At 40.3% G+C, this 12,831-nt stretch overlaps 1 protein-coding gene across 1 annotated transcript; it reads left to right on the forward strand.

Annotated features, from left to right (window-relative positions):
* The first annotated feature begins 3,645 nt into the window (after window positions 1–3,645).
* Window positions 3,646–12,726, forward strand: scamp3 (secretory carrier membrane protein 3). Its single transcript, XM_023409911.2, has 9 exons — window positions 3,646–4,108; window positions 4,404–4,484; window positions 6,628–6,741; window positions 7,306–7,426; window positions 7,805–7,933; window positions 9,236–9,395; window positions 10,106–10,207; window positions 10,752–10,869; window positions 11,786–12,726. The coding sequence occupies exons 1-9, from the start codon at window positions 4,055–4,057 to the stop codon at window positions 11,921–11,923; spliced, it is 1,017 nt and encodes a 338-aa protein (XP_023265679.1). The 5' UTR covers window positions 3,646–4,054; the 3' UTR covers window positions 11,924–12,726.
* The last annotated feature ends 105 nt before the right edge of the window (window positions 12,727–12,831 follow it).

A 12,831-nucleotide genomic window follows, 5' to 3' on the forward strand; every position in this document is an offset into this window, starting at 1 on the left:
TTTTTAAGGATTCATTTCTTATTCCTGCGCCTCAGAACAGTTTGTGACCATGCAGCACTGTCCCCTGAAGTCACAAACTAAAAACAGAACTTATGAAAATGTGTCATGTCACAGTATTCGTTTTTTTTTTTTTTTTTGCTTGTAATTTCCTACACCACAATGAGTGTTTCAAATCTTAAACTTTATATGCAATTTCGAGGTAACTTATTTCCTCCAGTGGCTTAATAAAGTAATTTCAGCTGTATAACTTCAGACTGATAAAGTAGTGACTTTTCTAATTTCTGTATTCCACCATTTAATTTGTCACTTATGACATCTAATCGATATTTTAATAGAATACACATCCGCTGCACTACCTTAATGTACTAACAAAGTCAGTGCCCCTTGTGTTAATCTGTGTAGCAGTCTGATGTGAGGAATCTCTGTGATTTCTAGCCTTAGGACAGAGTGATGCATGTTTCCAAACACAGGCTTAACTGTCCTTGGACACAGGAGAACATGTGACATTTAAGCCTTTTATTTAGTCAAAGTTGCTTTCAAATTAATGAACTGTATTTTTATGAAGGTTATAATTTATTAGTAATTTGAACTTTATGCACAGCAGCTGCTGAACTTTTACCTTAATGTACTGCTGCATTTTATGGATTTTTGCTGCGGTTTATGAACTTTTAACATTCCTTGACTCTCAGCTGAAGTTTTGTTTCAATTGCAGCTGCAATTTTTCTGGCCTCTTGTGCATCTTTACTCTCTGCATGTCCATGGGTATAAGAGTAACCATGTTGTGTAAATTATGTGTCATTTAATAAAAGAGCATTCATGTGATCAATTCTATTTTGCATCTAAGGTAAGGGTTGGCATGGGGAGGGTGGCAGGAAATTAACAAAATAAGCCATTCTGGCTCACCGTCAGAACTGATAATGAACTGAGTCTATATTTGTGATGTCCTTCAGGCTTAGTTGTGGATAGTTGGACTCGGGCCAACAGTTGGACCGAACTTCAGCCATATCTCCCGGCCCAGACTCTGTGCAGAACTATCAGTCCGTGCTGCAGACATACCTGCTGATTCATGCTGTCGATATCAGGCCAAGTGTGGACCAGTGCAATTTTGCTGAGGGTCACTTCGGAGGGAGGGGATCCACGATAGGAAGAGCTGCAAAATTGTAAGTGACAAATATGAATTAACAGCATAAGAAAATTAATAAAATCAGGAACAAACAGACGCAGAAACCGCTCTCACCTGTGTCAACGTCCAAGGTGTCCAACAGGAAACGAGGCGTGCTCAGCAGCAGGAGAGCACCGGAGCACAGCTACCTGACGTTATAGACTGCACACACAGCTGATTGATCGGCAGTTGCTGTGGCAACCTGCCAATTCTACTTTAAATATGCCAAGGCTCTTATATTATTTATATATATATATATATATATATATATATATATATATACTTGAATTTCTCATGCAGATTTATTTCAGAGGTTTACAAAAGTTGATTTACTTCAGGTTCAAAATGGTTTTGACCCCAATTTGGTCTGGGACTAAGTCTGGGCCTCCCTCCAGCATCCAGCTTGCAGCTCAGCACAGGACCATGTGGGGGCGAACTGGCCTCCAATAATTTCATGTCATATAACCCAACATATTTTCCCTTTAATGTGACATAAATGCTCAAAAATCAAATTGTTCTATTGTGTGATTGTGTTGTGTGAAAAAAAGGGTCATATTTTGTGTCTTGTGTATTGATAACTTTCATGTCACTGTACTATTTTGAACTGAAGTTTCGTGTGTAAGCCGTTTCCAGTAAACGTTTAAATTGAGTGAGCGAATTGGGTATTTACCGTGTTCAGCATGTGTATGAACAGGTCTGTGTGTGTACTGTAACTGTATGTGAGAGACAGTTCGGCCTATGTGTTTATAATGAAATCACATGACCGCCCTCCCCCATGTGACCCCATGTGACTTGTTGGAGAAGAGAATGAAATGAGACCAGACTGGATTGTACAAGGGCATTTGGCTATGAAGTGTGTATGAACTAGTGAAGTTAAGGGTGTAATCCGTCCTGCTGCTGCTCAACCTGTCACTGTAAATTCATACAGTATATGAGAAGTACAAAGAAAAAACCTAAAATGTGGTCTGGTCCATGCTGGGATCAAATGTGACTATGACTATTCCACAATATTAACTATAGGAAACTCACATCTTATTATACTTTTGGATAAAGCAACAATGAAAATACCATTCTTGGACCAATGACTCAGTTGTCAAATAAAGTAGTGAACTTTTTTTTTTAAGATAAATGTTTGTTTTGCTTTACTCGAGCTGACACAGTTGCCTGTGGTTTAAATCCCACATCTGTCCTGAGAATCACATCTAAGTGAGACCAGAAAAGTGGGAAAAATGATTCCTTCAAGGTACAAGAGTGACATCTGCTGGAAGAAGATGAACGAATCCATTCAAAACAGCATAACACGACAATTAAAGAGGATCTGAGGAGTTTTCATGTTATGTTTACATTCAGTGTAACTCACCAAAACACACTGTGTGTATCCTTCATGTCTAACAAATATGTTCAGCACTTTTTCTTCTTCATACATCATTTGCAAAGCAGATTTTTAAGGTATTTTAAATCCAGCATTGTTTACATACATGTTTAGCTTGTGGTCTTCCTTCCTGCCTTTGCAGCATGTCATGAGGTGTCACGGCCACCCACATATCAGTGGAATAGGGTGACACCATTGGCAGAGCAGCGTATCACGTCACCAGCCTGCACATGCATGTGCATCCTCATGCACCTGCGCTAAATAAAGAAAAGATGGACCCACTTGAAGAAAAACAGCTCCATAGTATCACCAGAGGGCTCAAGCTCCACAGGAAACCTTTAACCAGCAGTTACATAAACACAGAGCCAGAGATAGACTGAGATCAAACAGGCGCTGTCTTTAACCTACAGAAAAACCATGACGATGCTGCTCATTTTACTTCTCTTAATAGACTTTGCAGTTAAAATCCCAAATTGGGATTTAGGGATAGAATATTTTAGTTAATGAAATTACTGGGTAAGATATATACACAACTTAAAATCAAGTGTTCATTGTACGTTTAAAGCAGTCAAATCATTTTCCAAAGCGCCATTACCTGTGACAATCTGCACAATTTTTAGCACTAAATGAATCAAATTCAAGATACATATTGGAAATAATAATTTTTAATTCAGCAAATGATTGGGTTAGAGGATTTCTAAACAAATTCTAATTAAGGCCATTTAAGAAATTGAATTGCAGGCTCTGCTGCAAGGACTATATCTAATTTTACCTCAAAGCTTCAAAGATAACTACCCTGATCTTACATCTCATTTGTGTCCAGTGAAGGTTTAAAAGGAAAAACTGTAAGGAATAATGCTGTTGACTTGGATTAACCACAATGGTGTAGGCCTACTCAATGAAAAGAGGAACTCATTCGTTAATTTGTGTATTCACCAGTGACTTCACTGGGAAAATGACATTTGTGGGGCTAATTGTTTGCACGTAAATAAAATAAAATAAAATAAAATAAAATAAAATAAAATAAAATAAAATAAAATAAAATAAAATAAAACAAACACGTGGCCACGCCCCCGTTTGTTCCACGTGTTTCTCTGCCGCAGCAGCAGTCACATGACCTCGGCTGGTGGTTACTTCCTGAGCCTCCGTTGTTTTCCTGCGGGAGAAAAATTACCGATCTGTTTTGATCTCCTGCGACATAACATATCTGCAAACCAGACCCTGAGAGCCAGGACTGATACGGAAGAACCTCCAGGGGATACAACCATTAACCTGTCTGTAACGTTACGTCGTGTTCACCTGTTATTTCAGCTGTTACTTCAGAGACATGGTGACCGGAGGAGGGGCGAGAAGCTAGTTCAGTGGATAAACCGAAACGCCGCCCGTCCTTTCGTTTTGGAAAATAGGAAAACGCAGCATTTTATCTGATAGAAGACGGCTGCTTATTTCTTCCCTAACTTTAGCAGGAAGTGGTGGCTACTTGACATTAGCTCTGATTTCCCAGACAACCAATCATCAACATGTCAAAATACACAAGCTTTCCAGAGCCGGTGGACGACCACAATCCTTTTCAGGTGGGTGTTATGAAATAAAATCTAAAATTAGCATCTGCCTCTCACGGTGTGTTTGATGGATGGAAGTCATTGATGTTGGCTCTGTGTAATAGCAGCCGTGTTGTTGCTCATGTGACATGTGTGGCTGTTTCTGGGCCTGTCTGTCCTCTCTAATCTCTGCCCACTTGTAGCTCTTATTAACAATGAACACATTAATAAAAGCCAGTCACTTTTGTCAAATGAGGATTAATGTTCCAGCAAATCTAAATTACTAATTTATATACTTAAAATAACCCTTTTCGTTTTTCTTTTACAGGACCCTGCAGTGACTCAACACAGCAGCAACACAGGATATGCCACACTGGACCTTTACAACCCATTTGACAACACAACTGGGGTGAGCAATATTTCTCTCCCATATGTGAGATGAAAGAGGGGTAATTAAAATAACTAGGTATGCAACTTATGATTGTTTTCCTTATCAATTCATCTGTCAACTACTGATTGCAGCTCTAAAGTACCTGTCTCCAGGTTTGCTGTGGGGTCATTTGACCTAACACAATTTAATTTAGAAATGTGCAGTATGTAAGCACAAGGCTGCAAAGTGAAGCCAGATAATCAGACTAAGTTGCCTTTTAGTTTAATGTTCACTCCAAGAGTTTCTTTTAATCTTTTATCATCTTGCTTCCAGAGCTGGCTGCAGACTAAGGGAGGATATCTCCTGTAACAACTAATAAATGAGTAAAACAATTTGTGGATAGTTATAAAGAACAACACACACTGTAAGAGTGTCTATGTGATTATGTTGATAAGAAGTTGATTATGTTGTATAAAGTGAGATTATTGTTTAAGGGATAGAAATAAACTGGAAATTTGACACAGTTCCAAAAGAATCCTTCCAACTAGTTGACACACAGTAAAGATGGAGCTCTCAGTGCCGCTACAGCTCTCGGGCCCGGGCATGAATGGACCAGAGCCTCTGTTTGAAGTCGCTGTTAAATTTTTTGTTGGAAACTCAATCAAACAACTACAAAGAGTAGCAAAATGACTATAAAGTGATGTAAGATGACCTCAAGGTGATGCTACCAGAGTGGCCACCAAGATACACAAAACTACATCACAAACTACAAAGAGAAATAAAATGACTCAAAGAGACACAACGTAAATACAAAGACACAGATTTACTACAAAGAGACACAAAACTATTGCAAAGACAAAAATAATGACTACAAAGATACACAGATCAACTACAGAGAGACACCAGACCACTTCAGAGACAGAAAATGACCACAAAAGGACCACCACAAAACAAGACAACTACAAAAACATACAAAGCAACTACAACGACACACAAAATGACCACAAAGAGACACAAAGGCTAAAACAGCATGTCATTTGTGTCTCTTTGAATCTTGCTCTTATGTAGGAGCGGTGGGGGGTCTTTAACACATCTGTGCCCAGGGTCCCATTGTCTCATAATCCGTCCACAGCTGCGAGGCTGCACCTGCTTTGCCTGTGTGTTTATCCAACCTTGAGTATGAGGGCTGGATTGAACTGTATATACTTCATTATACATGTTAAACAAAACTAAGACCAGTTGCCACAAAAGCACAAAGAAGAGACAATAAAGCAGAAACACTGGTGTGTGTGTGTTACACACCTCAGTTGCATGATTTAGAATTTAGTGATTTTTGTTGCTAGGAAACAGCTTGTGTCTAAGTTATGGGCTGTGTCAGTGGAGTTTTGTTGCTAAGAGACAGCTTGGGTCTACGTGTACTTCCTGTCAGCTGTTGGTATTAGCAAATATACTGCAGCAACAGGGACTAAACTTGGGCTTGTTCAGCATGTTTGAAACTGAACTAGTCATCGACTTTATGAAACTGAGTAAGTGCACAACCCTCGTGCCCACTCCCACAGTTATCCACGGTTAACTGCCTTATGTGAAACACAGACTCACTCCCGTCTTGGTCTGGTACTGGTTCTGGACAATCACAATCATTAATCACAGATTTATATTGTGAGCCACATATTGTAGGTAGGGAATTGGGTTGTGCTTTATTATGGTGGTGTATGATATGGGGCAAAATACAGAAGCCATTTACTTATGCTAGAATAAAATCTTTGCTCCCGGAGGAAGGACATTAACAAAAATATCTATACATGTTATTAAATGAGACTCCAAAAGGTCTATCTCTTAAATATTCAGGTGTGCCGATCAAAAAGTGAAATTCTTGTTTAATTTGAAAGGTAATTAAATAATAAATGGATTCCTTGTTCATTAGTTGCAGTTCTAGTTTATTTTTTGACTTTTGAAAATGTATATGCGGTATTCTTGATTTGGATGTTCGTGAGTATGACACAAGAATAAATGTACATATTGTCAATAGATTTGAAAAAGGATATATGCATCCATTTTTCTAGCCCCTACTGTCATGACACAATCCCCGGCTCCTGGATGAAGGCTGGGTTTTGTTTACAGGTTGTGATCCATGAGGCCAAAATGAATTTTGATGTATGTCTTATTACCACATATTTTCTAGCCCCCACCGCCATATGAAGTCACCTCTCCCTCTGCTCCATCTGTGCCTGCGCAGACCCCACCCAGCAGGACAACACCCACAGAGCCTCGCAACTATGGCTCCTATAACTCCCAGGTAACCTGTACATGCTGCATTGTAAAGACGCCTGTAGTCACTGTTGTCACTCATTAGACGAAGGCTCACCTTCACTGGCATTTGGACGCACAAAAATGGGATTGTACTTGCACTGTTAAATGTGCACAGGGTACAGAGTCTGTCATTCAGTGTCATGGAAAGCATTTCTGTGGATATTATAATGAGTCAACCCACTCAGTTTCTCTGTGTGTAGCTGAGTGCTGAATCCTCAAAAACAAATATCCCAGATCATCAGCTCCAATGAGCGATTTATTAATAGTGTTTCTATGGATCCCACTGCTATGGGTAGACCTCTGAATAACTCAAACTAAAAACTGTGCCTAAACTTATCAATTGTACCTGCATTCAGTCCCGCAACTACACTTCATAGAAAACACTTGATGTTCGCACACTTGGCAGATTCTCCTCTGGGGATCTTTCCCCATCAGATACCAGATCTTTTACATCCTTAATCCTTTTCATTATTTATGACACAAACGCAACCTATCTCTTTGAAACTTGACATGACTGGTGCATCATTTCCCTCGTGTCTTACTGTATTAGACTGCAGTGAATGCAACCACAGCAGAGCTCCTGAGGAAGCAGGAGGAGCTGGAGAAGAAAGCCCGGGAGCTGGAGAGAAGAGAGAGGGAGCTGGAGTCACACAGCCTGGGACCTGGAGCCTGTAAGAGAGAGATGGGATTGGGGGCGGGTGGCGTTTAGAGACATATACACATTTAATAAATGGGTTATAACACATTCTTAATGTTGTTGAATTTTAGGTGATTATTAATGTATAGTATTTGTTGACAACCATAACATCTTCTATTAAGACATATTTTCTATTTTTACAGCTGCGTTTATTCAGCAGCTTCCACTTACATCCACAGGATGAGTTATAGTTGGTGACAAATACCCTAATAAACACTTATATCTCCTTACAACTTGATTGTAGTATTAAGAATGTTTTATTAAATGTTTATTTTCTGCTTATAAATGCTAAGTTGGGGGACTTGAGTAATGACTATAAGTGATTTTTTTTCCACACTGTTCTCTTGTTCAGCACGTCAGAATAACTGGCCCCCGCTGCCCTCATTCTGCCCTGTGGGCCCCTGCTTCTACCAGGACATTAATGTGGAGATCAGCCAGCGTTTCCAGCGCACAGTCACCATCATGTACTACTTCTGGATGTGTGAGTTCCTGTTATTCTTACTCTGCTGCACTATTGTCTAAATTCTCCGCATAACATTAGTGTCATTATGTGACACCACAAATGGCGTATCGTAGCTCTCCAGGGGTTTGTGTGGAGTGGTGTGGGGATCCAGTGGTATATGGGACTGGAGTGAAACTACACTGACTCTAGAGTCTCCACCTGTTAACATGTAAGATTTATCAGTGGAAGCCAGTAAGAGCTCAGAGAATATCATGAGAAATTGAACCCAGAGCTGACTCGTACCTCTGTGCCATCCACTGCCCTGTCTGGAGTACGAGCCTGAATGTTTGCACAAAGACTCTGACACTTAACTGCTAGATTGAGGACGGTGGCAGTAACCAGCCAAAAATCAGTGTCTAGGAAAGTTCGAAGAAGATTCAGCCATCTTCACCCGGGACATCTGCACAAGAGCCAAATCAAATTGTTTCCAAATAAATAAGTTGTTATTATTGACCCACACCAAGCATCTGATAGTAATTGTTGTCCAGACACCGTCAGTGCGAACACTGGAAAAAAGTTAAAGGGGGACTAAAAGGAATCTGTTTTTCGAGTTCACATGCCTGCTCACAAGAGTAAGCTATGTTTGGGTTCTACCATGATTTAAAATTAACCTCTATAGCAGTTTTGAAAATTACAGAACGAGCAAGAAATCTGTCTTGAAGGGAAGTAACAGAGAGGTCAGTCACCCTCTATGCACCCAAAGTAAATTTCACTATGATCAGAGTAATATGATTTCAGATTCAAACAGTATAAAATAAAAATCTCTTTGTATAGAATAGTTAAAAAAAAAAAAAAGGTTTTAAACTGTTTTCCATTTCAATTAAATACCATATGGATTCTATTAACGAAATCAAAACGAGAACAAGAGACCGTCACAAGATTAACACCTGGGGCTAACAGGTTATAGAAATGGGTGTTAAGAAATGCTTCAGACAATGGTGATGATTCTTGTAGCTTTTGCTCCTCAGCCATGCCCTAAAAACCAGCTCGAGTCTTATGGCAGGAACTAGGGACGACCAAAGAAAGAGCCAATTCTACATCCAGCAGTAGCCAAAGAGAAGTAGCAACAAATAGCGTCATATTGCATCAGCCAAATTCCTGACAAACTGGCTTCTTATGAGGGAGGGGGGATTTTTTTTGTTCCATTCCACAGTTGTGTAGTAAAGCAACAAAGACAGATATCCCTCAACTCAGACTGCGGGGCTTTTCACTCTTGCCTAACCACTTCCCTTTGTCCTTCGTACATTGTGTCTTCTTTTATCCGTCTTCATCAATGTCCAGTCTGCACTTGCACGCTGCTCTTCAACCTGATCTCCTCCCTGGCCATGTTCTGCGTGGACCCCTCTAATGGTGTTGGCCTGGGCCTAGCCATCTTGTGGGGGCTCCTCTTCACCCCCTGCTCCTTCGTCTGCTGGTACCGGCCTGTGTACAAAGCATTCAGGTGTGTACCAAAAGTCTGTGGGCCAGAAAACTCCAACTTTACCCTTTACTTTCCATTTAAAGTTTGTGGTTTTGGCTACAACATAACATAAAAATGTTACATTCTTAGATGTTCATCTGAGACCTGCTGTAGCACGGCCCTTAGAAAAGTTAAATATGTGTAACTCACTTGATAAATGGCCTATAGCAGCCATTATCTCTACCCCACATTTTAATAGGAACTGAGTCAAAGAGAAAAACCAAAGGAAGTTGAACTAAGAACACCAGATAAGGAGCAAGCAAAGGGAAGCAAACAATCAGAGAGCAAACACAGTTGCTTCATCTAAAACAAGAGAAATTATTTCATCCCAACACACTTAACTCTGTTGTGTTTAGATTTCATTTATCATTCCCCAGTCTCGCATGCTGGGTTTTAGTTTTAAAGGACTGTGTGGACATCTGCTCCAATTTCCTGTTAGTACTTTTGTAGTTGGTAGGAAATGACAGCTTACACATGTATAATTTTTTCAGTAGTACCTTCCAGCACAGCCCTGCTCAACTTAAACAACTCAAGCAACTCAACCAGACCAAGTGAAAACAAAAACCCGTGCTGGTGTACAGGGCCTTTAAAGGCATCATATGTATTTGCTTTAGTAAAGCGTACTGTAAATGAATGTGAGGGAGCTGTTGCTTCATTTTGCTCAGTAATAATATTTTTCTTGTGTTCTCTAGGAGTGACAGCTCCTTCAACTTCTTCGTCTTCTTCTTCGTTTTCTTTGCCCAAGTGGTCGTCTACGTCATCATGACTATTGGCATCCCTGGATGGGGTTTCAGGTATGACTAATAAGTAAACCATCTCTGTGTTAGACTGATGCACAACTCATGTAGAAACAACGTGTATCTGGTTGTCTCTCATTGTCTGGGGAAGAAAAAACTAATGTTATTAATTACACCTCTGCTTTTCCCACTGTCACATGTCATTTTGTCATGAAGAAAGCTGTTTGAAATCAGGATACAATCAGATTTTCCAGGCTACACAGCGAGGGTGCAAAGTGTAAATGCCATCAGTACAACTCACTTTCTTCAGAAAGTAAAGTTCAGTGTGGCAGTGGAACTTTTTCTTTCATCAGCCAGCTAACATTGTTAACTCTGCCTGACTAAGTGCACGCTGTCCTTATTTGAGTTGACAATGCTGACAGAACAAAGATAATGAGAGCATAATTAATATCAGGTGTAAAATGTCATTTATGATAACGTATTCACACACAGATTGCCTTTTAATTCCAGGTGCAAATGAGGATGTGAATTGACTTCCCTCACCGTCCTTCTCTCTGTTTCTGTCATTTTATTTCTCTGTCTCCCCGTCTCTTTCCCTCAGCGGGTGGATCGTGAGCCTGGCTGCTCTGAAGACGAGCGTCCCCGTCGGCGCAATCATGATGATGAATGCCATCCTCTTTACTGCCCAAACCGCCATGGGGGTTGTCATGCTGAAGAAGGTGAATAAATTTGTTCGCATGCAGGGAAAATTTGCAGGTAGTGACTCAAATTAAGGTTGAATTTTTGACAAGGTGTCAGTCACACTATCCCTGCACGGACTAATTAACAGGATATTCGGAGTAGTACCTTTTTAAAAACAGAAAATTCCATGGAGCATAGGCACAAGTAAATGGGACAAAGCGTGAGTCTTGTGCAGTGTCTTTGCGAGTATTTGCATCCACGTTAGTATCCTGGTTTTGAGTCTTATCCTGGTTTTGGCCATAGTTGGGATAAGACACTTAAATGGAACACGAGAAACCTGTTTAGTTATATCCCTTTGAACGTGAGCATAGCAGTACTGTCACATTTTTAATTTTACTGACTTAACCAGATTTCTGAAACCAGAATATGATGTAAAACAAAATCAAGATACTACTGATCATTACAGGGATATTAGTGCTCACTCACAAAGTCCCTGTGGAGTTCTTGAAAGTCAATGGAAAGCTGGAAATTGAATGTAATAAATGTTGAAATTACACAAAGAGTCAGAAAAACAATATAATGTATAACAATATAATAATGTAAAGTACAAAGTGTAGGACTAGTAGTTGTAAGTCATTAATACTTAAATGCTTTCAATATGTAAATGTGAGACAGTAGGAAAAAGTGTGATATGATCTAGTAGGTCTCATTTTCTCAAGTAAGAAGAAAGACAAACTGTATTTGCACTTTCTACCTGCTCTGCGCAAATACTCGCACCTGCCTTGCCCAGGTGGTCCAGCTACCACGAAGCACTCAGTAGATAACAAACAGTCTGAAGAATAGCCTCGATATCAGGTTCTGCGTATCATTTTCTCCCTCACAATGAGCATGATATGATGATGAATTGCTGCATGTATCGGGTGTCAGCGTGCTCTCTGCTCCTCCCCGCTCCAGGTCCACAGTCTGTACAGGCAGACCGACGCCAGCTTCCAAAAGGCCCAGGCTGAGTTTGCCACCGGAGTCATGTCCAATCAGGCCGTACGCCAGGCCGCTGCCAACGCCGCCCAGGGGGCCTTCACCGCACCTCGATAGAGAGGGACAAGAGGGGCTGGGAGGGTAAGAAGTGCAGGAGGAGGGCCTTTTCAGCTTGATGGAGGAATGGTTTGGTATTTATTTCCCCACAGTTGATTAGAATTTGATGAAGGGGAGGGGGGTGAGTCTTTATAATTACCCCGGGGCACCTGAACTTTAGGGCACGTGCATGAGACAGAGGTGGGGTTGTCTAATTTCAAAATGTGTACAGGACAAGTTAGCTATATTGCCAAACCAGGAGTTAACATATCATACGTGTTGATTCAAGAAGCAGAAAAATGGCATGAGATGTGAGGTGAAAGATGTGAAAACAATAAGATGCTGCAGCTGTATTAAATTTACCGCAGTCGTACCTAGTGTCGGTGAGTGCAGGGAAGCGCTTTTTATATGAGGAGACAAAGCTGTGTGCCAAGTGGGATAGTACAAGCGTGGATATTTCCCATTTTAAATGACTTGGATGTACATTGTGTTTAGGAGGAGCCATGTTCGCAACAAATGTAAGAGTTGGAGCTGAAACGTTGCCATTCTAACATTGGATCCATAACTGAGCGGATCAACTTTAGCCAACGCTACTTTTTGTTGCTTAAGTGTAAAACTAACAAGTTGTTTTGTTATTATTCCAAATGAGAATGCCTATTTATCATATTGCCAAAATATTTCATACAGTAAAGTTTATGAACATGTGTCGTTTTAGTTAAAATATACCTGTCACTGTTCTGTTGGTGCTGCTTGTGGTTCTTATGATTATTACAGATCACTGTCTTGGTTTGAAAAAAAATAAATTGTCATGCTTACACAGTCAAGTACAGTTATCCTTGTCTTATGTTACTGATCAACATTAAGATACATGCTGTAGACAAAAACAACCTCACCACAAGGTCCACTAATTAGCAGCTCCCATCACACCA

This window comes from Seriola lalandi, unplaced genomic scaffold (genome assembly GCF_002814215.2).
Source record: "Seriola lalandi dorsalis isolate HSWRI2012SDOR001 ecotype SW California unplaced genomic scaffold, Sedor1 jcf7180002054408, whole genome shotgun sequence".
In the NCBI taxonomy this organism is placed as follows: domain Eukaryota; kingdom Metazoa; phylum Chordata; class Actinopteri; order Carangiformes; family Carangidae; genus Seriola; species Seriola lalandi.